General features: G+C 46.5%; 1 protein-coding gene across 4 annotated transcripts in view; it reads right to left on the reverse strand.

The window, feature by feature from the left end:
• Positions 1–27,467, reverse strand: part of KIAA0232 (KIAA0232 ortholog) — a 149,217-nt gene that overhangs the window by 60,346 nt on the left and 61,404 nt on the right. For all 4 annotated transcript variants that reach the window (XM_074992451.1, XM_074992449.1, XM_074992450.1 and 1 more), the window contains exon 3: positions 22,597–22,734. In XM_074992451.1, coding sequence (XP_074848552.1) covers positions 22,597–22,644 — 48 coding nt within the window. In that variant the 5' untranslated portion in view covers positions 22,645–22,734. The remainder of the gene's footprint in view (positions 1–22,596; positions 22,735–27,467) is intronic.

A 27,467-nucleotide genomic window follows, 5' to 3' on the forward strand; every position in this document is an offset into this window, starting at 1 on the left:
AAATACATCTTCTTAATTTCACTTTTTGATGGTGCATAACTGCAGTGCAGATTGCTTTTCTTGGCATATGGCCTGTCACCAAGTGAAGGATTAAACAGCTGTTCCGGGTGTATCAACTGTTAAGACACATGAACTGACTAAGGTACAAAATGTGATTCAGACTAACCGTACATTTGTTGCTAAACTTAAATTTACTCTGCCTTATGTAGACAATGTCTAGAGTCCATGTTTTTAGTTTCTTAAAAGATTTTTTACATGTTAAAGAACAAACTATACTTTAACAGCACTGTAAAACATTTAAAAATGTTTGCATAAAAATTTAATTCAAAGAGTAGAAAAAAATCTATCCATACTTACCGGAAAATTTCCTCTCTTTTAAGCAATTAAGTTCACAGATCTGTTAAAAAGGGTATTTCAGCCTGCTTCCAACTTAAGAGAAAGAACCAGATCTGACTGACAGCCACTAACAGCAAGAGAAAGTCCCAACTCCTAAAATTTCCTCCAGCTGCTATAACTTTCACTACCAAGGAATTCAAATCTACTTTTCTACACTATGAATTGTGATAAATATAATTTCTGGGACAAAATTTTTCCAACTACAGAGCATAGTCATTTCCAATTACTGACAATGAACCTACTTCCTTGGATCTATGTTCATCGTTGATGGATGATCCATTTGTCTTTGAATAGAACTATAGACCCTATTGTTTAACAAAAAACATTTCAGCTAAGCACAGAATATTTTCCGACCCTTTTTTGGGAAGGTCCACAATGGAACCTTACAAGGGAATTTTTTTAAAGCAGCATGCTCACAAGGTATGAGCTAAAATATCCTTAAATCTATGGACAATCAAAACAAGACAGATTATATATTAACATCTTTCATCTTCCCATAGCACTAATACTTACAGAAGACTTCTACCAAAATAAAGGTATGCTGACTTGCATGTTTCAATCTAGGAGACTTGTCTGTCCTGAGGTCAGCAGTGCTTTGATGCTTCCCAGAAAAAGGAGCATTACTTGAATTTACTTAGGGAAGGAATGCTATGATAGTTGTGAGGATCACCTGCCCAAATTGAAATTACAACACTAGGCCCTGGTAGAGGGAAAAAGCGCTCAACCTGAAATTTAAAAAAAAAAAAAAAAAAAAAAAACTATCTGACTAGACAGGGCAACATCAAAAGGCTTAGTATAAAATATCTGTGGTATGACACCACCTCCTGCAGGGCTTCAATTTGGGAAGTACTACAAGGAGCAGAATGAGATTGATTTCAAGATTATACTCTATAACCTTGCAGGGTTGGAATTCTGTGGAAGCCCTAATGAAGCAGTTAGTGCTGGAATTTGTATCATCTTCCTTTTCTTGAAAAAAGCTGAGAACATTATATTTCAGAAAGTTAATCTTTTTAGTTGGATATCTGTCCAGAGACCAAGATATTCAAAGGACTGTATTGCTTGCTTCTGGACCCTAATAAAAAAAAAAAGTCATCCAAGAAGAAAATTTCCTTTTTTTTTCCTAAAGCCAATGTTCCTGCAATCATGATTCTGGAGAGACGCCCTGGGAGAATATTTAAGATCAAATTATACTGACTGAAGCTGGCAGAAGAAAATACCTGCTCCCATCTGAAAAACAGACGCACATGGGGACTTCTATAGTCCAGACTTTCCTCATCTGGCAGCATAAGTGGTCCGGCATCTCCATGGGTGCTCCCATGCTGGAGCACTCACAGGAAAAAAAATGGAGGCCCACATTCAGCTATTCCTCCCCTGTCCTCCCAGAGCTTCTGGAGCACTGCAAATAGCTGTTTTGTGGCATTAAAGCTCAGGGAGGAAGGTGGAGGACAGACTACGCCAAGGGGCTCAGAAGAAGAGTCAGCAAGGTTGTGCAAAGGACCATGGCTATAGGCACAGTCCAGCACCTGCAGAGTTTGGTGTGCTCCAGCAGGACTCTGCTCCTGCTCCTCTTTCCCCCCGGCACAGGGCTCTGCAGCCACCCTGCCTGTTCCCATAAGTGTCCCAGCCCCATGTTCCCTGTTCATACTCAATCAACATTAGTCCCTCTGCTGCTGCTGGAGCAGAGCCCCACAGCCAGAGACAGCAGAGGGGCAGGCACTGACCTCCCTTCGTCTGGCAAATTCCCTGACTTCGGACTGATCAGGTCCCCAAGAGCATGTCTATACAGCAAAGATATTTCAAAACACCCGTCACTATTTCAAAATAACTATGCCAGCATCTACACAACACAACCAATATTTAGAAACAATTTCAAAATAGCAGATGCTTTATTTGGAAATTGGTCAACTTCACAGTGGCCGTGTCTACACCAGCCCCAAACTTCGAAATGGCCATGCAAATGGAAGCGGCTCGCCGCCGCGCACCTCGTGCAGACGGGGCTCCTTTACAAAAGGACCCCGCCTACTTCCAAGTCCCCTTATTCCTATGAGCAGATGGGAATAAGGGAATTTCGAAGTAGCCGGGGTCCTTTCAAAAAGGAGCCCCATCTGAACGAGCCGTGTCAATTTCGAAGTGCCACGGCCGCCCGCATGCTAATGAGGCGCTGAATATGTATTTCAGCGCTTCATTAGTAAACTTCGAAATGGCCATTTGCATGGCCATTTCGATGTTTGGGGCTAGTGTAGACATAGCCTGTATGAGGAATATTGCCTATTTTGAAATAGGTATTTCAAAATAGGGGCTGCGTAGACAGGGAATAGAGTCTACTTCCAAACAAGCCAAAGCGCATCCAATGACTCTCTTTCAAAATAGGCTATATTGTGTGTAGACGGTCTATATCAAACTAGCTGAGCACTATTTTGAAATGCATTTTGTGTATAGCTGTGCTATTTCAGAATAAGCTGCTTAAAGGTGCTTTGTACAGCAGGGTATTGGAAGTGAGAACTCAAACGGCACTCTTCTTCAAACCTGCGTGTAGCATAAGCTTGCTATTGCAAGCACATTCTTCCCACAGGCAAACACATACAAAGCAACTTGGATGCACCCTCAGTCTAAGCACTGGCATATGATTGCCTACTTCACCACAAAACAAAGTTCTCTTTCTGATATCAAATTGACTCATGCAGTGCTTGTCACTGGCTCCTGGTTTGATCACTACATGATACACCGTGTTGTCTACTTGAATTTGTCCACCAAAACGTCTTTCTGCTGTATGCCCAAAAAAAAGCTAGATATAGGTAATTTTGAAATACCCAAGACATGAACACTTTTTCAATGCAGTCTTAATGCTTCCTTAGTCATCAACAATGAAGGTCCAGAATGGTCACCCATTATTGAAGGTGACTGCATTAACATCAAGGAAAAAAACTTACGAAATTATTGTCGCGATGCTTGGTTTCCAAACATGCAGGCACAAGGATTGGTTTGATAACGACAGAGATGCCCATGCTCTTCTTGATAAGATCCATGTGGCATACCTGGCTTGGATCAATGATCAGGAGAATGCTTCCACGAAACAGGCATATATTTGAGCTAAGCAGGAGGCACAAGTCAAACTATGGCAAATGAAAGGCGACTGGAGGAAATATTAAGCAGTTAAACTGCAAGACGCAGTTGATAGACATGATTTTAAAGCATTCTATGATGGGCTCCTTCTGACGGCCTCACCTTTGACCACAAATTATACTAACATCCTTGACCACTGGGCTGAACATTTTCACAAAGTATTGAACCAGGCCTCAACTTTTGACAGCAGCATTCTTGAAGAGATTCCTCAGCAGGCTGATGATTTACAGCAGGTCATACCACCAACTCTTGATGAGGTACAAAAAGCTGTTAAACAGATGAAATCTGAAAAGGCACCTGGCAGTAATGCAATTCCATCAGAATTTTATGAAGCTGCTGGTGACCAACTGATGTACCATTTCACCATTTAGCACCATTTTGAACAAGGAGCTCATCCCCCAGGACTTCAAAGATGCTTTGATTGTACACATGCACAAGAGAAAAGGTGACCGTGTGTGTTGTGATGACCATCAGTGCATCTTTCTGCTCTCTATGGCTACGTCTACACGTGCAGCCAACATCGAAATAGCTTATTTCGATGAATAACGTCTACACGTCCTCCAGGGCCAGCAACGTCGATGTTCAACTTCGACGTTGCTCAGCCCAACATCGAAATAGTCGCAGCGAGGGAACGTCTACACGTCAAAGTAGCACACATCGAAATAGGGATGCCAGGCACAGCTGCAGACAGGGTCACAGGGCGGACTCAACAGCCAGCCGCTCCCTTAAAGGGCCCCTCCCAGACACAGTTGCACTAAACAACACAAGATACACAGAGCTGACAACTGGTTGCAGACCCTGTGCCTGCAGCATAGATCCCCAGCTGCCGCAGCAGCAGCCAGAAGCCCTGGGCTAAGGGCTGCTGCCCACGGTGACCATAGAGCCCCGCAGGGGCTGGAGAGAGAGCATCTCTCAACCCCCCAGCTGATGGCCGCCATGGAGGACCCAGCAATTTCAACGTTGCGGGACGCGGATTGTCTACACAGTCCCTACTTCGACGTTGAACGTCGAAGTAGGGCGCTATTCCTATCTCCTCATGAGGTTAGCGACTTCGACGTCTCGCCGCCTAACGTTGAAGTTAACTTTGAAATAGCGCCCGACGCGTGTAGACGCGACGGGCGCTATTTCGAAGTTGGTGCCGCTACTTCGAAGTAGCGTGCACATGTAGACGCAGCTTATAGCTGGCAAGATCCTGGCTAGCATCCTTTACAACCGGCTTTTGCTATATGTGTTCAAAAACGAAAGCCAGTGTGAATTTCATACCAATTGAGACACTGCTGATATATTTACAGACAGACAGAAACAAGAGAAATGTAGAGAGCAAAATCAGGATCTCTACAAGATTTCATTTATTTGATCAAGGCATTCAACAGTCAACAGAAATGGGCTCTAGAAAATATTAAGGTGAATTGGCTGTCCTGAAAAATTTATTAACATTGTTCAGTCTTTTCATGATGGCATGTTTGTTGGTGTCCTTAACAATGGAGAGACATCAGCACCTTCTGAAATATCAAATGGTACAAAGCAAAGATGTATCCTTTTTCCTCTTATATTCAACATCTACTTCTCAATGATGTTGTTAATTGCTTTCAAGGCCTGCATATTGGGCATAATGATTCAGTTCCAAACAGATGGCAGTATTTTCAGTTTCTGGAGACTTCAGGCTCACACTAAAGTAGTTATTACAACTATCCATGACCTTCTGTTTGCTGTTGACTGTGCATTGTTGACTCATTCAGTGAAGGATGCACAGGAGCTTTTTGATGGCTTTGTTACTTCTGCTCACTGCTTTGGACTCACAGTGAGCCTCAAGACGACAGAAATTATGCCTCAGCCTGTTTGGAAAGAGCCCAGCACTTCGGTGATTACTGCTGCTGTTGCAGTCCCTAAAGCTCTTGAAAATTTCTGCTACCTTGGAAGTGTACTGTCCTCTAGCACAAACACGGATCATGACGTATCTGCTCAATTAGCCAAAGCCTTGGAAAATTGACCAAATGCCTATGGAATGACTATGGCATGAAACTGCTACCATGGTGTGGAGTTTATCAGGCAGTTGTCCTGAATATCCTGCTATATGGCTCTGAGTCAGGGACAAAATGTCGCTGCCATGTTCTGAAACTCAATGGCCGTGTCTACACTAGCCAAAAACTTCGAAATGGCCATAGCACATATGGGCTACGTCTACGTCTACACTAGCCAAACACTTTGAAATGGCCATGCAAATGGCCATTTCAAAGTTTACTAATGAAGCGCTGAAATACATATTCAGCCCCTCATTAGCATGCGGGTGGCCACGGCACATCAAAATTGACGCTGCTCGCCCAGACAGGGCTCCTTTTCGAAAGGACCCCGCCTACTTCCAAGTCCCCTTATTCCTATCTGCTCATAGGAATATGGACGAGGCACGCGGCGGCGAGCAGCGTCAATTTTGAAGTGCCGTGGCCGCCCGCATGCTAATGAGGGGCTGAATATGTATTTCAGCACTTCATTAGTAAACTTCAAAATGGCCATTTGCATGGCCATTTCAAAGTGTTTGGCTAGTGTAGACATAGCCCATATGTGCTATCAGAGGAAGACTGCCCACATGAATTGGTGGGACAAAATTCCTAAGAAAGCTGTGTGGTGTCACAGGCATGCAAACAACGCTTATGAACAGTTTTGCTGGATTGGTCATGTTATGAGGATGGATGATACACAGATACCAAAGATGGTCTTCTATGGCCAGCTTGCTCATGGAAAACCCTCTATCAATGGTCAGTAAAAGCACTATAAAGACAGATTGAAAGCCAAAGTGAAGTCATGCAGCATACCTCCAAATGATCTGAAAACTCTAGTTCAAGACAGACTGTCCTGGCAGCAAATCACTATACAGGCTCTTAATTGCTTTGAGAGTCCGCATATCCAGGCACTACAGGAAAAACATAGGATCTGAAAACAACATACACCACCTGCAGTTGGTGGGTTTTTTTTTAATCTAACATCTGTAATCAGCTCTGCCAATCAAGAATTGGTTTAGTCCCTCACCAATGGCAAAACAGAAGGTGAGATCCATTCGTCAATGGCTGAGTTTAAGATGATTCTGGAATACTTTATTCAGGAATAATGCTGCTGTGTAGACATAGCCCAAGTGTGCCAGACCAGGAAGATACATCTTGTAGTAAAATGGAAACATTTTGAAGACATGGCTCTGCCAGGAATTATTGTTCTCAGAGAGGTCTCTACTCTCCTTTTCTCAGATTGTTTGATATTAGAATTGGCTGCAATACACCAATAAAAAGCAAATGGATGACTCATTCACACTGTGGCCTTTCCAGGGGTCAGTGAGATAGGGCATGGGATAGAGTTGTTCCTGAAGTTCTTGCACAGTTCCATAAGGTACTGTAGCTGGTTTGGCTTCCAAAAGGGGTTCCTTCACTTCTAGGTCAGTGGACAGCCACTCCGCCACACTACTGTGAGTAGTGAAACAAACCCTCAAGTCAACAGTCCACTAAACCAAGCCCTGCTTCGGGGGGACAAGAAGCAACAGTTCAGAAGCCCAGCCTTACTTCAGGTTGGCAATGAGTAAATATACCCACATCAGGGTGGGGTAATAAACACACACAATTAGTTCAAGCACCTGTCCCCTAGGTCAGGGCAGGGCCACAAATAAGCACCATTATAACAGTTCTGAATGCCCAGGCCCTGATTCAGGGCAAGCAGCAAACAAACTCTGTTTCAGCAGTTCAGAAAGCCCAGGCCCTGGTTCAGGGCAGGGCAGCAAACAAACAGTTCAAAGAGCCCAGGCGGTTGAGACAGCACTCAAAGTTCCAGAGGCCCTGGCCCTGCCTCAGGGCAAGACCGCACACACACGCATGCGTGCGTACACACCCAGTCTGTCTCCATGTTCAGGAGAGGTATAGGACATTTGCCTATGTTGGCAGAGAGGGGGAGACTGCCACCCGATAGGTGGGTGAAGGGGGAGACGCAGGCCCACCCACTCCACTGTATCATGTCCCAGGGCTGTGTTAGCAGCAGAGCAGTCTGCTGAACAGGTCAATAGGGATCCACACCGCAACACAGTGCCCTGACTTCTTTTAACAGTCCTCATTATTCCCTTGGACTCTTCCCTTTTCCCACCCAGCACATACCTGGGCATCAGGCCAGTCCCTAAAGGGTTCAAGGGGTTCCCAGTCCAGCTGAGGTCTGGGTGGTCCAGGCCAATCCTTGGCTGCTTGCAGGTCCAGCTGTCCCAGCCAGTCCTTGGCCTCCCAGAAATGGAGTGCTGGACAGACCTCTGATGGTAATCTAAGGCCTGAAACCTCAGCCTGGGCTTTTATAGTCCTAGTCCTGACTCCTGGCTTCCAGTCAGGCGACTGGAAGGGGTAAGGCTCTGCCCAAAATGGCTCCCAGAGGGATTCCTCTGCCTCCAGGTCAGTGGGCAGCCACTCCGCCCCACTACAGATATCTTTCTGGACAGTGAATGAGGACCTTGAACAATCTAAACTACAGGGAGCATTTTTGCTTCCAAACTGAAAAGGCTTTGCATGAGTGAGACATTGGGAATAACTCCAGTTTCACATACAGTGGCCTGAGAGAACCATGTTTGCTTATCGCTACCTAAACAAAGACCAACATGATTTTCCCCCTTCCTAAGCTCTGCACCATATATTAAGTTTTTAATTTGCACAGAACGTTTTGTTATTTTTTCTTACTCAATACAATTCTATTGTAAGGCAAACAATTCAGCTTTATTAGCTCCCAACACATGCTGCAGAATACCTAGGAGTACTGAAAGAACACACTTTCATAATGCGACAACTCCTAGGATGAATGATAGCATAATCGACATACAGACAGCATCACAAAATACATAAACAAGGTTTTATTCATAGAGGTACACAAAGCGCACAATTTCTAACAGGCCCCAAAACAGCAGAACCAGATAGAGCACAATACACCTCAATACCTAACTATGACTCACTGTAAAGCCTTCCAGAACTGCTAAGCCAAGGTTTTCCAACCTGGGGAGGGCGTGCTCCCATAAGGGGGGGGTAAAGAAATTCCAGGGGGGGCGTGAGACAACCCAGCCCCCCCCATTATTCTCCCCATCTGAAAAAAGATCCGGCCTTTGCTTCCAGCTCTCAGTCTCTGCCATTTTATGTGGATGACGCAGCGCAGCCGCTATAAAGGACCAGTCAGCCAGCGAAGACCCACATGGAGCTAGCTGCCTCCTGTGAAGGTGACTGAATGTGGACTGGAGCAGGAGGAGGAGGATGGGGTTAGATGGGGGGCTGGGGATGGGGTAAGAGCAGAGGCTAGTAGTGCCTGGCTTTGTGGGAGTGGAGGGATTCAGGTGGGTAGCCTGCAGGGCTTGTGGGGCTCAGGCAGCTTGGGCTGGCAGGTGGGCAGCTGGCCCTGGCAGCACAAGATGGCTTAGGCTAGGAGGCAGGTAGCTGGCCCCAGCAACATGGGGCTCGGGCTGCTGGCACATGGCTGCAGCAGGTGGCTGGTGGGCAGGCAGCTGGTCCGGCAGTGTGGCACTTGGGCAGGGGGCAGATGGGTGGCTCGGACATGTGGCTCTGGCAGTGGAGATCTCAGGTGGGCGGCTTGTGCAGGCAGCTCTGATGGCTGGCACAGGGCTCAGGCACCCAGTCAGCTGGGGCTGCACCAGGCACCCACAAGGATGCAAGAAAAACCATTTGTGCTTATTTTTATTTTTAAATAACATTTTTATCTAGTTTTTGGGTTCATTTTAAATTATGAATTGAATTTTTTGTTCAAAGGAAGTTGGACGATGGTAAAAAAAAGAGGTGGGGGCATAAGGGTTTCTCAAAAATCAAAAGGGGGGTGTGCTGCCAAAAAGTTTGGGAACCACTGTGCTAAGCTATACAAACAACAAGCACTCCTGTAGCACCCTAAAACACTAACAAAATGTATTAGGCAATGAGCTTTTGTGGGTACGACCCCCTTCCTCAGATTTACTTATTCTTCAGCACTACATGCTGAGTTCTTATAACAGCCGTTGCATTCGACTAATTCAGCAGACAGCCACTCCTGCCTCTATGCCAGCAGCTACTTTTGCCCTGTTTCACAGAGATAATACCAGACAAAGCAGGGAGTTATAACCATTGCTATAACTGAAAGGTTCAATCTTTCAAGTAAACATCAGCAGTGATTCAATCTATCAAAGCACAAATCAACTGTCTTTCTGTACTTGCTGAGCAAGTAGTTGAAAACGTCCTTACTGCTCTCCCACTATCACTATTGGTATTTCAACAGTACCACTGATAATCTGGCAGTCAGGATAGGAAGTCTTGGCTTGTAACTTTTTCAACTGTTCTGTGTCCTTAAAGATGTGAGCATCCTGCACCTTCCCTAACCAGGCAACACTGATGTTGGGAGAAGCATCCCTAGAGATCAACCCACACTTGCATTAAAAGAAAGGACTGCTTTTCTATGTTTATGTAATCTAAGACAAAGTGGTTGGATGCCAAAACATGGATACTAGTGCTGTTTATTTGCTCCACAGCAGTTTGTGACCCCCATTGCAACATTGCAGGAGATGATTAATGGCCCAGTATACTTCCATGACCATAACCCCCAGAGTACATTTTCCAACTCCAAAATGATTTCCTATTGACCAGCAGCAATCCAGTGTTGCAAGTTTCCACAATGCAATCACCAGTTGCTTCTCCAAGCACCCAAATCAAAGAATGTGGGCTTGTATAACCAGAACTCCCATCCATCATCCCAATCCTGCATTATGATGCAACCCCACCTGCCAGGGTTCATTTATTGCATCCAAAAACATCACTTCACCATCTGTAGCTGCTCCATGAATACCACCAATTATCCTGAAGTGGTTCTCACTTTGTCCCACATTCATCTGTCCTGCATTAAACTGTCATTTTCCCTACTGACTCTGTTCCTTTTCAGCTCCGTAAGTGCCTCCTTTGCTTGTAATACTCCTGACAACAGTGCAGAGCTGTGTAGGTTTGATGCTTCTGCCAAAGAAAGAAAACAAGAAGGAGGGCTGCATGGGATCATGTCATTTTTTTTAAAAAAAAAAAAAAAAAAAAGGTACAAAACCTACAGGATGTGGATGAAGTTATGCTATGCAGAAAGTTGCACATTGAGAAACTGTTACCAAGCAAAGAGAAGTTACTCACCGTAGTAACAATGGTTCTTCGAGATGTGTCCCCATGGGTGCTCCATGATAAGTGTCGGGCTCGCCCCAGCGCCGCAGATCGGATCTTTCAAGCAGTTTCTGCCGGACCATGCATGCGCCGGCGCACGCCGCTCCCTTGCGCGCTCCCGGCCATGTGCGCGATCTGGTCCCCGCCAGTTCCTTGACCAACCGCATCGGATGCTCCTGCAAAACACTAAACGGAGATCCGAAGCGGGGAAGATGGGCGGGTGGTGGAGCACCCACAGGGACACATCTCGAAGAACCATCGTTATTACGGTGAGTAATTTCTCTTTTTCCTCGAGTGTCCCCGTGGGTGCTCCACGATAGGTGACTGCCCAACAGTAACCCAAGAAAGGAGGTGGGTAATCGGGTTATGTGCAGCTTGCCCCTGAAAGGACCGCTGTCGAGAGACGGGTATCCTCTTGGAATACCCTGTGTAGGGCATAATGCTTGGCGAAGGTGTCATAGGATGACCAGGTCGCCGCTCTGCAGATGTCTTTTAGCGCAATGCCCTTGAAAAAGGCTGTTGATGCCGCCACCGCCCTGGTGGAGAGAGCCGTAGGCATGGCCAGTAAAGGAGTCTTTTTGAGTTCGTAGCACATTTTTATGCAGGATACGATGTGCTTCGAGATTCTCTGTGAAGAGAGACCTTCTCCTTTTGATCTGGGAGCGAGAGAGACTAGGAGTCTATCTGTTTTTCAGAAGGACTTAGTCCTGTCTATATAAAAAGCCAGCGCCCTCCTCACGTCCAGGAGGTGTAGGCGCGCCTCTTTGTTGGAGTTATGAGGCTTTGGATAAAACGAGGGTAAGACTATAGGTTCGTTAACATGAAACTCTGAAGAAACTTTCGGAACAAAGGCTGGATGCAGCCGTAAGGTTACCGTCTCCTTCGAAAATACTGTGCAGGGTGGCATTGTCATAACTGTCGCGAGCTCGCTCACCCCGCGAGCTGACGTGATTGCAAAAAGGAAGGTCATCTTTATCGTAAGGAGACGGAGGGAAACTGTGGCTAAGGGTTCAAACGGTGGTCCCATTAGCGCGTTAAGCACCAGGTCCAAGCTCCACGAAGGTGGAAGCGGTTTCCGAGGGGGGTACAGGTTTACCAGCCCCTTTAGGAACCTGGTAACCATGGGATGTGCGAACACCTTGGGCCCTTCCTCTTCATGTCGGAAAGCCGATATAGCGGCAAGGTGGACCTTCAACGAGGATAGGGAGAGTCCACCTCTCTTGAGGTCCAGTAAGTATTCTAATATTACAGGTATAGGCACAGCAAGGGGAGCTAACTGCTTGGTAGAACACCATGCAGTGAATCGAGTCCATTTCTGCTTGTAGGTCTTCCTGGTGGAAGTCCTTCTGCTACTTTCTAGGACTTGTTGCACTCCCTCCGTACATGTGCTCTCTAGGGAGCTGAGCCATGGATTAACCATGCTTGCAGTCGCAGGCCTCGGGGGTGTGGGTGCACTATAGACCCCTGGGCTTGCGTGAGCAGGTCCGGCGCCACCAGAAGGGGCATCAGTGGGCAGTCCGACATGCGCAGGAGTAAGGGGAACCATTGCTGTCTATCCCAAGTTGGGACTACTAGGATCATGCGGGCTCTCTCCTGGCTTTCTGCAAGACCTTGTGGATGAGCACTGTGGGAGGAAATGCGTAGAGCAGGGGGCCCTTCCATGAGATCGTGAATGCGTCCCCCAGGGACCCCGTCCCAGTCCTGTCCTGGAGCAGTATTGTGGGCACTTCTTGTTGCGATGAGTGGCAAACAGGTCTATCTGGGGAAACCCCCATGCCTGAAAAATTGGCCGTAGCAGATCGGAACGGATCTGCCACTCGTGTGTGAGTGCGAAGTGCCTGCTCAACTGGTCTGCCTGCACGTTGTGAGCACCTGATAAATACGAGGCTTTCAAAGTTATATTGTTGGCGATGCACCAGTTCCACAGGCAGACTGCTTCCGCACATAAGGCACGGGACCGAGCTCCTTCTTGTCGATTTATATAAAACATGGTGGAGGTATTGTCTGTATTGATCCCGACTACTTTGCCTTGTATATGGTCTCGAAAGTGTTTGCAGGCGTTGAACACTGCTCTGAGCTCCAGTATATTTATGTGCAGCGACTGTTGCGTAGGGGACCACAGTCCCTGCGTCACCTTTTCGCCCATGTGTGCTCCCCACCCTATGTGGGAGGCGTCGGTGGTGAGAAAGATAGATATTTGTGGTTGATGAAAGGGTACCCGTTAGCATATTCTTGGGGTTTACCCACCATTGCAGGGATCTGCGCACCTCTGTCATGGGCGACACCACCCTGCGGACGGTGTGTGCTGCTGGTTTGTAGACGCTCGCCAGCCAGTGCTGCATGCTGCGCATATGCAATCTGGCGTTCTGTACTACGAACGTTGCTGCTGCCATACGGCCTAGCAGCTGTAAGCACGTTAGAACCGGCACCGTGGGGCTGAAGGTGATGACTTGTACAAGGGAACCAATGGCGCGAAAGCGGGCATCTGGTAGATAAACCCTTGCTGTGATGGAGTTTATGCGTGCCCCTATGAACTCTATGTCCTGTGTGGGGTCGATCTTTGACTTCGCAAGGTTGATGACCAGGCCCAGCGAAGAGAACGTGCCTGCTGTAACGCGTATCATGCGTAGTACCTCTTCCTTCGAGGCCCCTTTCAGTAGGCAGTCGTCCAGATATGGGAATATAAACACCCCCTGTCTGTGCAGGTAGGCTGACACCACTGCCAGGGTCTTGGTAAATACTCTGGGGGCCGAGGAGAGGCCGAACGGCAGAACCTTGTATTGGAAATGTTCTTTGCCGACCATAAACCGGAGAAAACGTCTGTGAGCCGGGTGGATTGTTATATGGAAATACGCATCTTGTAAGTCGAGGGCTGCGAACCAATCTCCATCGCCCAGTGCCGTAAGCATAGAGGCGACTGTGATCATCCGAAAGCGTTGTTTGCGCAAGTACCGATTGAGGCCTCGAAGATCTAGGATGGGCCTCCAGCCTCCTGTTTTTTTCTCTGTAAGGAAGTATCTTGAATAGAACCCTTTCCCTTGGAGTTGCTCCGGCACTCTTTCCACCGCCCCTATAAGCATAAGATGGTCCACCTCCTGCTTGAGTCTCGCTTCGTGGGAGGCATCCTTTAGATGGGGCCTGGGTGGAGGTCGTGGTGGTGGGAGCGACTGGAAGGGGATCGCGTAACCCGTGGCTATGATCTCCAGTACCCTTTTGTCTGTGGTGATCTTTTGCCACTGGGTGTAGAATGGTCAGAGGCAATGATGGAACATTAGCTTTGGATGACATTGCGCGATGGCAGTGATAGTGCAGCCCTCGATCTGTCCGTCAAACTTGTTGCCTTTGGGCCTGCCCCGAAGAGGCACGGCTCTGTTGGGAGCATCGCCTGGGAGTTCTGTACTGTTGGTGCTGTTGATGCCGCCCTTGCTCGTAGCCCCTTTGGTAGTGAGCACGCTGGGGTTGATACAGGTATCGTCTTTGCTGAGGGTAATACTTTTTCTTCCTGTATGGAGGGGTATAAATCCCCAAGGTTCTGAGAGTAGCCCTTGAGTCCTTACTGGAATGAAGGACCAAATCAGTTGATTCAGCAAACAACTTCTGTGTGTCAAAGGGGAGATCAACGATCTTCGCCTGCAGATCCCTTGGGATACCCGATGTCTGAAGCCAGGATTCCCTGCGCATGACCACTGCCATAGCCGTTGAGCGTGCCGCCTTATCTGCTACGTTCAGGGCGATCTGAACTCCTGTCCTCGAGACTGCGTAGCCTTCCTGCACAATGGCCTTCAGCACCGGCTTCTTATCCCCTGGAAGCGAGTCCATGAGGGAAGTCAGCCTGGAGTAATTGTCAAAGTTATGGTTCGCTAGATGTGCTGCATAATTTGCCAATTCTCAACAGTAGGGTAGAGGAGGAGTAGACCTTTCTCCCGAATAACTCTAGCTTCTTGGCATCTTTGTCCGTTCCCCCTGTCTCGTACTGAGAAGTTTTCGACCTCTGTTGAGACGATTCCACCACCAGAGAATTTGGTTGTGGGTGACTGAATGGGAACTCCATGCCCTTCGCCAGGACGAAGTATTTCTTATCCGCTCTCTTGTTTATAGGCGGAGCGGACGCAGGGGTCTGCCATATCGTGGTAGCGGACTCCATAATTGCTTTGTTGAGCGGAATAGCTATTTTATAAGAGGCCGGAGATCTCAGGTTTTTGAGGAGCTTATGGTGCTTCTCCTGCACCTCTGCTGTTTGGATGCCTTGCGTAAAGGCCACTCTTTTAAACAGCTCTTGGAACTGTTTGAGATCGTCCAGGGGGTGGACGTCCCCTGGTGCCGTAGCCTCGTCGGGGGAGGATAAAGAGGAACCACTAGGGTAAGCCTCTCTGGATCCCTCTGGGTCCTGTTGACGGTGATACATCTTCTCGCTGGAGGCTTGCGAGGGGAAATCTCGGGGTTCCAGAATCAACTCCCCCTGAGATATTTGCGTTTCCGTCCCCATCCGCGATTGCCCTCGGGGATAGTGAACCGTCTGAGGGGACCTGTCCCTGGGGGTATGCCTTTGGTGTCTATGCCCCGCATGATAGTGGCGACCATGGCAACACGGACATGGTTCCTGGGATGGAGACCTGGACCACTCTCGAGGCACATACCCCCGGCGTCTGGGGGAGCGAGATCGCCTGGGTGACTGAGACAATGGTGAGACTGATTTGTGATAGTACTCCAGGGGGTCAAATCCCAGAAAAGGTGAGGGTGGCCCGAGCCATAGTGAGGCTGGCTGGAGGAACGGGGAGGGAGGCTCAGGGTAGACTGGGGGAGACCCCTGCCTCCTTGTTGGAGTTCGCAGCATAAGGGGAGGGCTTAGAGAGAGCAGCCCTGCAGCCCTGTCTGGAGAAGGGCTGCGGTGCTGGGTTTTCTCTGCTGCCTTTTCCCTCCCTTGCGGGGCTGACTCTGCCCCTTTCCGCGCCGGGGATCTCAGCCCCGCTGTCAGCGCCGCGCTTGGCACGCTTCGCTGCGGTGTCGCGCGGGTGGTCTCCCCCAGCGCCTGCAGGCCGCGTGCCTGCGAGCTCTGCACCATCGGCGCCCCGGGGGTCTGTGCCGCTAGCTGCGGTGCCGCCGGTTCCGCCACTTGCTTGGCCACCACTCTGCCCACGGTGCAGGCCGGCTGCTTGATTATCGGAGGCTCAGCCTCTGCCACGTGCGCTTCCGCGCCGCCACCGCTCGTCTGTGATTGCGGCTGGGGGCTATGTGCTGCACCCGTCCCGCTCGCTGTGGCTGCCGGCAGGGATCGGGTTGGCGAGATTTTCCTCCGTTTCTGCACTGATGGGGTGAGGGAAGCCGCCTTCCTTTTATGGGCCCCTGTGGGTCCCTCTTGTTGGGGCCGCTCCAGCACGTCCGGCTGGAGGGCCTCGTCAAAGAGCAGCATTTTTAGCCGCATTTCTCTGTCCTTCCTTGCTCTAGCCGTGAGCTTTGCGCAGAAGGAGCATTTTTGGGTGACGTGAGATTCCCCCAGGCACCTAATACACTGACTGTGCCCATCGGAGGCCGGCATAGCTTCACGGCATGACTCTCACTTCTTGAATCCTGAAGAGGACATTGTGGTGAGTCTTTGAGTTGTTAATAGGGTACTTAGCACCTTCTCTGTGTATGTTCCCCTCTTGGACCCAGCCTGCTGCGGCAGGAGGCCTAATGGCCTTACGTCCCCGGGCCTCCACTGCTCCTCTTGTTACTAAGGCTTTTATATACTTTTTTTTTTTTTTTTTTGGCAATAAGAAAAATAACAAGCTAACTTAAAGACTGAAAGACTGAAAAGAAACTCTAAAAACACTTAAAACATTAAATACGCTGACTCTGGCCACAGCCTGAGCGGATTCCATCTGCAGCCGATGGCGGTTCAGAAGGAACTGGCGGGGACCGGATCGCGCACGTGGCCGAGAGCGTGCAAGGGAGCGGCGCGCACCGGCGCATGTGCGGTCAGCAGAAACTGCTGGAAAGATCCGATCTGCGGCGCTGGGGCGAGCCCGACACCTATCATGGAACACCCACGGGGACACTCGAGGAAGAACTTTATTTCTGCCCCATCCTGACTGCTAAAACTTATCAAAAGACCATGTACTGGACAGCATCAAGATGCACACTGGTCTGTGGCTACACTAGGAAATTAGATCAAATTTCTTAAGCAACCGAATTTGTAAAGTCAAAAGTACATGTTCGCACTCACACAAAGTCAAAGGAGTGTGTCCCCATTAAGTTTGCTAACAAAATTGAACCTGGCAATGCACTGTGGGTTTCTGTCCCAGTGTGAGATGCAAAAAACATGCCGCAGGTAATTTTGGGTGTGTGATGTCAGCATCCAATAGTACACTTTGCCTCTCCCCCTCCTTTTGGAAAGAAATGGCAAAAAGTGTTATTGAGCCCTTTTTATATTGCAGATGCCAATACAAGGCTAACATGGACCCTGCGCAGATTAAAGCTGTTGTGGAAAGTGTTATGAGAAGTGTTTTTTTTTAGTGCCAGTACTTGCCAGCATCCACAGCCGTGGGTTGGCCTGGGGGGGGGGGGGAGCGGGGGGGTTGTTAGGGAGAAAGCCGAGTACTGGCTCATCCTATTTTTTTTTAAAATAAAAACAAAACAAAAAAATGCAAAAAAAAGCACTGGTTACTAGCACCTCACACACTGTGCTACAGTATATTCACATCCTGACAAGCCATGTGAGTGATGAAGACCCCCAGAAAGAAACAGACATATGAATGTGAATCAATGGACAGGAAGAACGAGGAGATGCTGGCTTTACTTGATGCTTTGTACACAGTAGAGCACAGGTTATGGTGCTGTGAAACAAACTCAAAATGGCAAGACTGCTTTGTTCTGCGGGTACAGGATGATCAGTAGTGAGCTACAACACTTTCGCATGTGTAAGGACACTTTCATGGAACTTTGTGAATTGCTTTCCCCCACCCTGAAGCTCTGCAATACCAAAATGAAACCTGCTCCAACAGTTCAGAAGCATGGTGTTGCAACTGCTCTGTGGAAGTTCCAGTGTCAGATAGCTACCGGCCAATTGGAAATCAATTGGGAGGGGGCAAATCTACAATGGGGGCTGCTGTGATCCACATACCCAAAACAATCAATAATCTTCTGCTATGAAAGACTTTGGGAAATGTACAGGACATAGTGGACAGTTTTGCTGGGATGGGATTCCCTAATTTTCTTCCCAGTCCAGAAAATTACCACTGGAGATGTGGAGATGCCAATAATGATTTTGGGTGACCCAGCCTAGCCCCTGCTCCCTTGGCTCATGAAGTCATACACAGGCAGCCTGGACAACAGTAAGGAGTAATCAAACTACTGATTCAACAAGTGTAGAATGGTAGCAGAATGTGCATTTTAAATCCAGGTTCAGGAGCCTCCTGACTCGGTTAGATCTCAGCAAAGGCAGCACTCCCCTCGAGGTAGCACCCTGCTGTGTGCTTCACAATTTATGTGAAACTTAAAGGAAAAAATTCATGCCAGGCTAGAAGGCAGAGGGAGATCACCTGATGAGTAATTTTGAGCAGCCGGACACCAGGGCAATAAGGAGAGCACAGCAAGGAGCATGACAAATCAGTGGGGCTAGGAAAAACAGCTTTATGAATGACCAGACAGCAACACAAAAGTTATGTCTGTTTTTCTTAAAGAGTTCCCCTCTGAATGATGTGTGCTTGTTTGTAAATCTTGTAAATCGTTCCCCACCCCATTCAACACAGCACTTTTTTTGAGCGTGATCATTTTTATTCAGAGGAGTCCATGATTAGGACTTCGGGTGTGGGTAAGCAATGGTATCTTGCTATGATGCGTGTGGAATGACAGCCTTTTGCTCTCAGAAGCATCCTTTGGAGTGAAATATAATGCTGTCCTACACACACACACTCTCTCTCTCATATTCTGGGGCAGCGATGAAGGCATGTGGTGGCTCTTTGCTCCTCTACTAGTAACTGCAGCAGCTCTGTTTGCTACCTTATCAGCTGCAATATCTCCCTCTGGGTCTCCGAGTCATGCTCTCTGTGCAGTCTCCCCTCCTCCCACTCAGCCCGTCTTTCTTCAAGTGCAGTTCTCCTTCCACACATTTAACTGTTCCCTCTCCCTGCGTATAACTTCCATGTGCTCCATGAACACATTCCAGCGTTTGTTTTCTCCTGCAGATCTGTGTCAGACTCACAGATGAAGCCAGGAGCACGAGCATTAATGACCAAGACTGCTGTCAAACATACTGCAACAAACAAAGTGATGGGCAAACATTAAGGAGATATCCACTGGAGGTTATGTTTAATGACACACAAAAGAATTTAATGAAAATCTCTGAAAAGACAGTAGGCATGTATTCCCTGCAAGGACAAATTTGGCTTTTTAACGGTCCTCTATGCATCAAGTTCTACACAGAGATCTTACGAGATGCGCCTGACATGGTTCGCTCCCAGTCACAAGGCAGACTGGATGCATGCTTTCAAGCCTCCAATTGCACAAGCAGTTTTTGCAGCTGTGCATGCTGCAAGTGGGCTGTTCACTGTGTGTGCCTTGCTCTCTCCATCACCACGTGATCTAAAAACTATTCCCCTCAAACCATCCTGGCTGGAACTAAAAACTTTTTCTTTCCCAGGAGCCCACCCTCCCCCTCCCCTCACCCAGGAGGTGGGAAAGGAGAGCACGGAGCTTTCAGAACTGACAGGTCCAAGATGGCAGAGCAGCTGTGGGTAACCATGGGGTCTTAAAACTATACATCTGTACACTCTCTCTCTCTCTCTCCCCTGGCTGTGACCATGAAGCTTTTCCTTTCCCCAGGAGCCCAGGCAAGGGAGGGGTGAGTTCGGGGATGGCAGAGCAGCTCTAGGAAACTGTGTGGTCTAAAAACTGCATCCCCCTCTTGTTTTCCTCCCTGCAGCTATCTGACACACCACATGGCACTCCCGCTCTGTGTGGACAGTTAAAATCTCCTGACCCCTAGCAACTAGGGGAAGGGAGACGGGTGTTCTGAAAAATTCATAGAAAACCTGGTGCTATCATAGTAGCTTAATGCTTCTTCCCCTGCTTCATCTAGGCTGCAAAAAGAAACATCAGCCTGCTTAGAATAAGAACAATTGATATGGAACAAATGTCAACTCAGTGTGGGCACAGGGCCAGTCACTACACAAAACCGCCCTGTGGTGCCATGATTTCAAATTACTTACTGGTGCCTCAGCAGAAACCTCATGAGAAAAACATGAGTACCTGTTGTTGAGTATTATGGATGTGTGCAAGGATGATTGGCACTCCATCCCCAGACCCATTAACAAGTTCTGCCAGAGGCCCTGAGCTGTGTAGGCATAGCAGCCACAACAGATTACATCCAACTGCTTTAACTCACCTGTAGCATTATTAAAAATGAATATTTACCAGAAGTGCCCTCCTGCCCATCAGGCTATGGCTGTGAAACATCCTGGGATGACGGAATGAGATCCAACGGTACAAACAGCACCCGGCTGTCTGCCAGATCATTTGCTCTAATCACCTGCTGACCATTTTTATCCTCGTTCTCATCCACTGTGTCCTCCTTGCAAAAGCTATACCTGCAAGGCATCCCTGGTGTATCTTCTTTCCCCATCACGCACTGAGAGATATTGGCATAGATGTCTGTGCTTCTTTTGCTGCTTCGTAGTTCTGCCACTACAGCTTCATCCCGTTCTCCACCCTCACAGCAATACAGTCATGGACCTGTTGCATGCTCCATGCTGATGGCTTGTCTGCCATCCTGGAAATTCACGGCCATGTGTCCTGCTGAGGTGTGCTGCCTGCTCTTCTTGCCATGCTGGCCGCACAGGAAATGAATTCAAATTTCCGAGACTGCTCCCTGCACACCTGAAGAACAGCAGAGCTGAAAGTGTAGGCTAGAGTGGATGCATTGGGGCACTGTGGGACATATCAGGCACCCAAGAATGTCCAATTTAAGAGGGCTCCATCTATACTGCCGTAAGATCCACCACGCAAGGTTGAATTTGGAGTGACTCCTCATGAAAAGTAGGAGTACAAAAGTCAACCTTAGGAGCCCGTAAAAATTGATGCAGTAACCCCAGAGAGCACTGGTTTGTTATAAATTCAACCTAAGTCACTTAAATTCAAATTAATCTCCCAGTAGACACCAAGCCTAGGATACATGGTGTTGTGCACCAGCAGAAGCTTTCCCTGTGAGCATGCAGAGCACCAAAACAAGGAGCCAAGTACACCAGCACAACCAACACACTAACTGCAGTGGGTTTGTACCAACGTAACTTAGAGTGGGAAAATGTTGTAGCAGAAACATAGATTAAGGATGAATGACAACCTCATAATCAGTTATGAGAGACGTGGTAATACAATATTGACATAAGTCAACATTTAAACAATTAAAATGTGGTCAAAGATCAAGGCAATTTCCAGAAGATTACATTCACAGAGGGCAATTTGAAGAATTTCCAACAGTTAATTACTTCACAGTTAGTTTTCCTTCTGAAGTTCAACCTGTCCTCTTGCAGTTTCTAATCTTTAAGTGCACCAAGATGAATCATAACAACACTCTCTGCTAGCAGATATTACTTTCATGATTACGTCTTGTTTTTTTCCTCAGGATATTTACACAAGACTTCCACTCTCTCAGCATCTCTTTTCAATCCAGTAATTATACTCCTTACAAGTTTTACACCTATGTTACTGCTTTCCTCATCTTAATAGTATTCACTCCACTGTCAGAATCTAATTACATAGTACATACATACTGTCATACCTTTTGACTCTGTCACCAACAACTTTAGTCAAACATTCAGATTAACATGCAGTACTTGAGACAATGATGTTTGTCAAGCAAGTAAATAACTCCACTCCAGCATTTATTTTAGCACAAGTATACAAAAGATTTTTTAGAACATTACATCACTTCATCCATATTCTCACAAGCTTTAGCTGCAATCACCACCAACATATTTGTTTATCAATTTTGTGTTTAAGTTTGTATTGTTTTCACAATAAGGTATATTAAAAGGGACCTGGTACTTCTCTGTCTGTTATAGTTGAGTATTTCAATGTTAAACTTACTAGAAAAAATTATATCAAATCTGCTTTTCTGCTAACAGTTACAAAACAAAACTAATTATCAAATATAATACATCCGCTTTATGAATATAAAATAAGAAAATAACTGGCAAACGTAATCAAACACAAAATGTATGCAACTATCTTTTGCTTCAATTACACCTGCTACCCTCAGAAAAAGAATTATCCAGCAATTACTGTCTTGCTCAAAGAAATGATACAGAGATCAGGTAACCTTCCCCCCCCCAACCCCCACCCCACCCCCCCCAAAAAAGTACGAATGAGGTCATGGAGTTTTACTGGAGATCTTTAAGAGCAGGTTAGACAAACACCTTGAGGGATGGTCTGGATGGTGCTTGTTACTGTCATGAATGAAGAGGACTTAATTAGATGACCTCGAGGTCCTTTCCAGTCCTATGATATTAAGAGCCCAGCTAGCCCATTCCCCAGTGCTGGTGTATAGTCTTAACTATAAATTGAAAAACTTAAGGTTGTAATAAGTGTCATAATGCAAGTCTACTGCTATACAGACAGTGCAGAGATGTTATTGGTATCTAAGGCATGGGCAAGGATCCTCGTAAGAACAAGTGAGGCTTCCAGTAAGAACATGTCACACAGTATATACTACAGAAAGCTTAGAAAGATGACTGATTCTGTACCCAGATTTCACGTACCATAGAGGGACATAAGGAGCTCCCAGAGACTTCTACGGCAACTGGTTAAACAATTTAACTAAAGTAACTAACTTTACTTTACTCGAAGTCTAAATGCCATAAATTCATGTAGCCAGTGTTGAAGAGCATTACTCTATGAAGGAATCAATTAAATAATTCAAACTTACTTCATCAGAAGCAGAGCGAAGACACTGAACAGCTGCCTGTTTTTTCATTTCCTCTAGTGTTAGGTCAGAACACTTTTTCTTACTCTTTCCCCATTTCTTGTAAGCTCCTTTTTCCCAGCCCAGGAAGATGTCATTCTCCTAAAGTAAGTTAAAGGAAAACGGACCAAAATTACCTGAAAGATTTCATTAAATGTAATTTTTATAATGCTTATTTAAATCCCTTCAACACACACATGAAACAAGTAAACAGCTATCATTTTACATCTGAGAAAACTAAGGTATAGAGAAGTGAGTGACTTTCTCAAGACCACACAGCCTCAGTCAGCAGCTGCAGAGTCAGTGTCGAGCTGGATCCGCCACAGAGCACCTATTCATGTCCCACAGAACACTGTGGTAGACAGTACTGGCCTCCTGTGGTTTGGTAAATTCTCCCATGTGGCACCAGCCCGGTCCTGAGGGTGCTGGACAAGAGAGGTTCAACCTGTATTATCCTATACATCTATCCATGTTGAACATATGCTACTAAGTAAATATTTCATCACTTAAAAAGGGGAAAAATTAAAACTTTTGCTACAGATTAACTTCTTTTTCTAGAACTCTCACAGCTTGTTTATATCTGACTGGCACAGACAAGAGGAATCTATAAAAAGGGAATATACCTCTTTGACCATCTATGTCCAGATAACCCAAGAGGAGAAAGGAGGGGTGGAACAGAGGGAGATCTCTGAATACCAAAGAATAAGCAACTTACTCAACTGGTTTCATGTAATATTACTATGTACAAAAAACCACAACAAGCAAGGTCTTTTATGAACATTTATGTTCTTAAATTTATGGACATTTGTAGATATGTATACATATTATTGTCATAAATATATGTATGTGTATAATATATACATAACTAATGTGTGTGTGTAACTGCATCACCCGAGAAAAAATTGTAACCATGATGCAACTACAGCGTCACAACTACAACATGGGTAATGTAGCAGTAAGGCAGGGTGGGGCCTCTTGATTCACAAGCCAATACTTTACAGCCCAGGTGTTCAACCAGTTTTATACGTGGCTACAGCAAACTAGCCACATTTTTCTAAAAACACATTTATTGTTCAAGCCCACTACCCACAGTCAACCAGCCAAACAGCCATATGTAGCTAGCATGTTGGACACCCCAGCTTTATAGGAAGCCAACTTCAACCACTATCCATTGTCCAGCCAGGAAGACACAAAAGTGGACTATTCAAGTTAATGGGAAAACATTGCAAACTTGAAAAGAAAAAAAAAGAAAAAAAAAAAAATCAGTCTTGGAAAACTGTCTGACTACACTGGCAACTGGGCAACAAAGCTTATGTCATTCACAGATGTTTAAAAACCCCTCAACCCCCAAAAGCTTTGTCACAACTACGGCTAGAGCAAAAAGTGCTTTGTCGGCAAGAATGCCCCCTTCTGACAAAGCAAATACCACTCATAGGATGTGGAAGATTTCTGACAGCAGAAGTGCCAACAGTGTTTACACTATCTGACTTTTATCATTATGTAATGTAAACAATACTTGAGAAAAGACAGCATTCTTCCCACCCTGGGGGGAAAACACCCCAATTAGCCACCTTCTCACTCTTTGAAATAGGTTGCTCATGTCCATTCCAGGTGTATGTGTATGCCATGCATGGTGGATTGAAGATTTTTCCCATAGCAGCTTCCATTGGGTCAGTTTGAGCATCCCTGGATATGCCTTTTCATGGTGTCCAATACAGAGTCCACCCAGCCCATTGCCCTTCAGTTCCTTCTTGTCAGATCCTCTCACAGAAGGGCAGAATGGTGAACACTGAAATGGACACGAACACCACATCTCAGAAAACAACAGTCACAAGAAGGAAATCACTTTTTCTTCTTTAAGAGCTTGTTCATGTGGATTCCAATCAGGTGCTTATAAGCCCAATATTAGGAGGTGGGGTCCGAGCCCAAAGGCTGCATCTACTCTGGCCTGCTGGGTAACAGCATAAATAAATGTGAAGTGGAAGACCATGGTGCTACTCTGCAAATTTCTTAAGTGGGAGCCTGAGCCTTGAACACTATGGATGGGAGCTTGCACTCTGGTAGAGTATACTGTGACTGGAAGCACAGGAACTCCTGCAATCTTGTAGCACTCCTGAATGCAGACTATCCATGTTGAGATGCATTGACGACGATACACACTGACTCTTCATTCTGTCTGAAAACGTCACAAATAGATGCACCAATTTTCTCAACAGCTTTGTTCTCTTGACATAGAAGACTAGTGCCCTGCAAATATCCAGAGAATGAAGTCTCTGCTCCCTGGGACTGAAACATGGCTTAGGATACAAAACTGAAATAAACACATCCTAGTTTTTGTGAAAAGGACACAACCTTCACAATGAAAGCCAAATGAGGCCTGAGCTGGACTTTGTTCTTATGAAAAATGTTATAGAAGGGCTCCGATGTTAGGACCCTGAGCTCAGACAACCTCCTGACCAAAAGTTACTGCTACCAGAAATGCTACCTTGTAAAGAGAATTAGAGCAAGGAACATGTTGCCAATGGTTCAAATGGTGATTGTGTCAGTGTAGATAGGACTAAACTAAGATCCCAAAAGCTTCAGGCAGTTTCTGGCTATGGTAAGGGGAAACTGTCTGAGGCCCAGGTTGTAGAACGTATCTGTTGACGCATCTGACTTGGGACGCTCTACCTGTAACCTGAAGCGGCCTTTGATTAGCCAGCTGTCAAGGTGTGGCAACGCCTATACCTAGTGGTTATGCAGAAACACAGTGACAACTGCCATACACTTGATGAAGACTCAAGGTGTCACTGACAGGACTGTAAACTGGTAGTGTCCACTGTTTACCACAAACCTCTGGTATTTTCTGTGAGGTTGAACAACTGCAATATGCACTCCTCAAGATGAGGGTGGCATACCAGTCTGTTGGCTCCAGAAAGGAAATATAGGCCAGAGATCTTAAGGAACTAGAGTCTCCTTACAAACCTGTTGAATTCCCGCAGATCCAAAATGAGCCTGGATTGCCGTTGGTATTAGACCGTACCAGGAGTAAAACACCCCGCCCTCTCCACTGCCACCCCTAGAACTAGGAGCAGCTGCACCTCCTGGGTAAGAAGTTGCTCATGAGAACGGTCCCTCAAGAGGAAAAGGGAAGGAGGACAGAAGAGCGCAGAATTGCATGGGATATCCCATTTACCATGTAAAGTACCCAGCAGTCCGAAGCAACACAGGGCAATGCCTGATAGAAAGAGAACAGTCTGGAAGACAAGGTAAGCTGGTATAGGTCTAGTTGATGATGTGAATGCATGGGTGGGGAACCTTTTTTCAGACAGATCACTGACTCACAGAAAAATCAGTTGGGGGACACACAAAAGTGAGAAGTAACACCAAAAACACCCCAAATTTACCAACCTGGCACCCAACAAACTCAAGGCTCCTCCAGGCAGCTTCTGTTTGTTTTTTTCCTTTCTGAGAGCTCAGAGACTTGCCACAGGCCTCAAGCATAAGTGCTGCCTCACCTCATTGTAGGATGAATGATGTACCTTCAAAAGGCCTATACAGGGACCAAAGGTAGTTTAGTCTGGCCACAGGATGTACATAGCCTCTTTCTGCTGCTCTGGTTCCTTTTCCAGCAGCTGTTTTATGAACATAAGAATGGCCATATTGGTTCAGACCAAAGGTCCATCTAGTCCAGTATCCTGTCTTCCAACAATGCCCAATACCAGGCATCCCATAGGGAATGACCAGAACTGGTAAACACGTAGTGATCCCTCCCCCAAGTCACCTAATTCCAGCTCCTGACAAAAAACCTAGGGACACCATTCTTCACCTTCCTGGATAAAAATCGTTGAGGGACCTATCCTCCATGATTTATGTAGTTCTTCTTTGAATCCCCCTCCTCCCATTAAATTTCTGGTCTTCACAACATCCTCTGACAAGGAGTTCCACAGGGTGCCTGTGCACTGTATGAAGAAATCCGTCCTTTTGGTCATTTTAAACCTTCTCCCTTATTTCATTTGGTGACCCCCTATTTCTTGTGTTATGGACACAAGTACATAACTTTTCCTCATTTGTGGTCTTCTCCATTCTGTTGAAAACAAACCTGAGGTGGTTCCTCCATTGTGTTACCAAAAGCATGCAGGCCCAAGGATTCAAAGGTGGCTCTAAAATCCGTGATGCTGAATAGGTTTTGGGCAATTTATACTGAAAATGGAGTCACACCCTCAAAGGTAAGGTCCATACTTCACATAGCAGACCAATGTCCTGGAGCCAAAAGCCTCTCTTCACAGACAAATCTGTAGCCATGACCCTAGCGGCAGCATCAATACTGTCCAAGGTAGCCTGCAAGACAACTTGGGAGATCAACGTTCTTTCCTCATTACCATCCAAGACCAAAAGTTCCACTCATGAGTCTGACGGAGTAGTTCCATAAACTAGCCAATGCTGCAGAAGTGTTATATGAACACAGGCTGACCCTCTCTTGTCTGGTGAACACAGGATCTGACCGATTTGTCAAACTAGAGAATATGCTTAACCACAGGAGGTCAATATTGTTGAGCAGCATTGCCAATCCTTCCACTGCTTACTGAGCTCATAGAAGATATTCAGAGGTAAATTAGAACTAAACAACAGTGCAAACACTGAGAGCCAGAAGCGTTGGTGGTAAACTTTATGAGAACACAGGAAACTTGGTCACACCCATGGTAAGTGGACATCCAGCCAACTAAAATCATGCCAGATCACATATGTTGCCGGACCAAAGAGTACCAGACTAGAGAGGGTCAACCTGTAACTGCTAACAGTGGCCTGCTGTCTGGAAATATGGAGCTGCAGGTCCCCTGTTAAAACAGATCTGG

This window comes from Carettochelys insculpta, chromosome 4 (assembly GCF_033958435.1).
Source record: "Carettochelys insculpta isolate YL-2023 chromosome 4, ASM3395843v1, whole genome shotgun sequence".
In the NCBI taxonomy this organism is placed as follows: Eukaryota; Metazoa; Chordata; order Testudines; family Carettochelyidae; genus Carettochelys; species Carettochelys insculpta.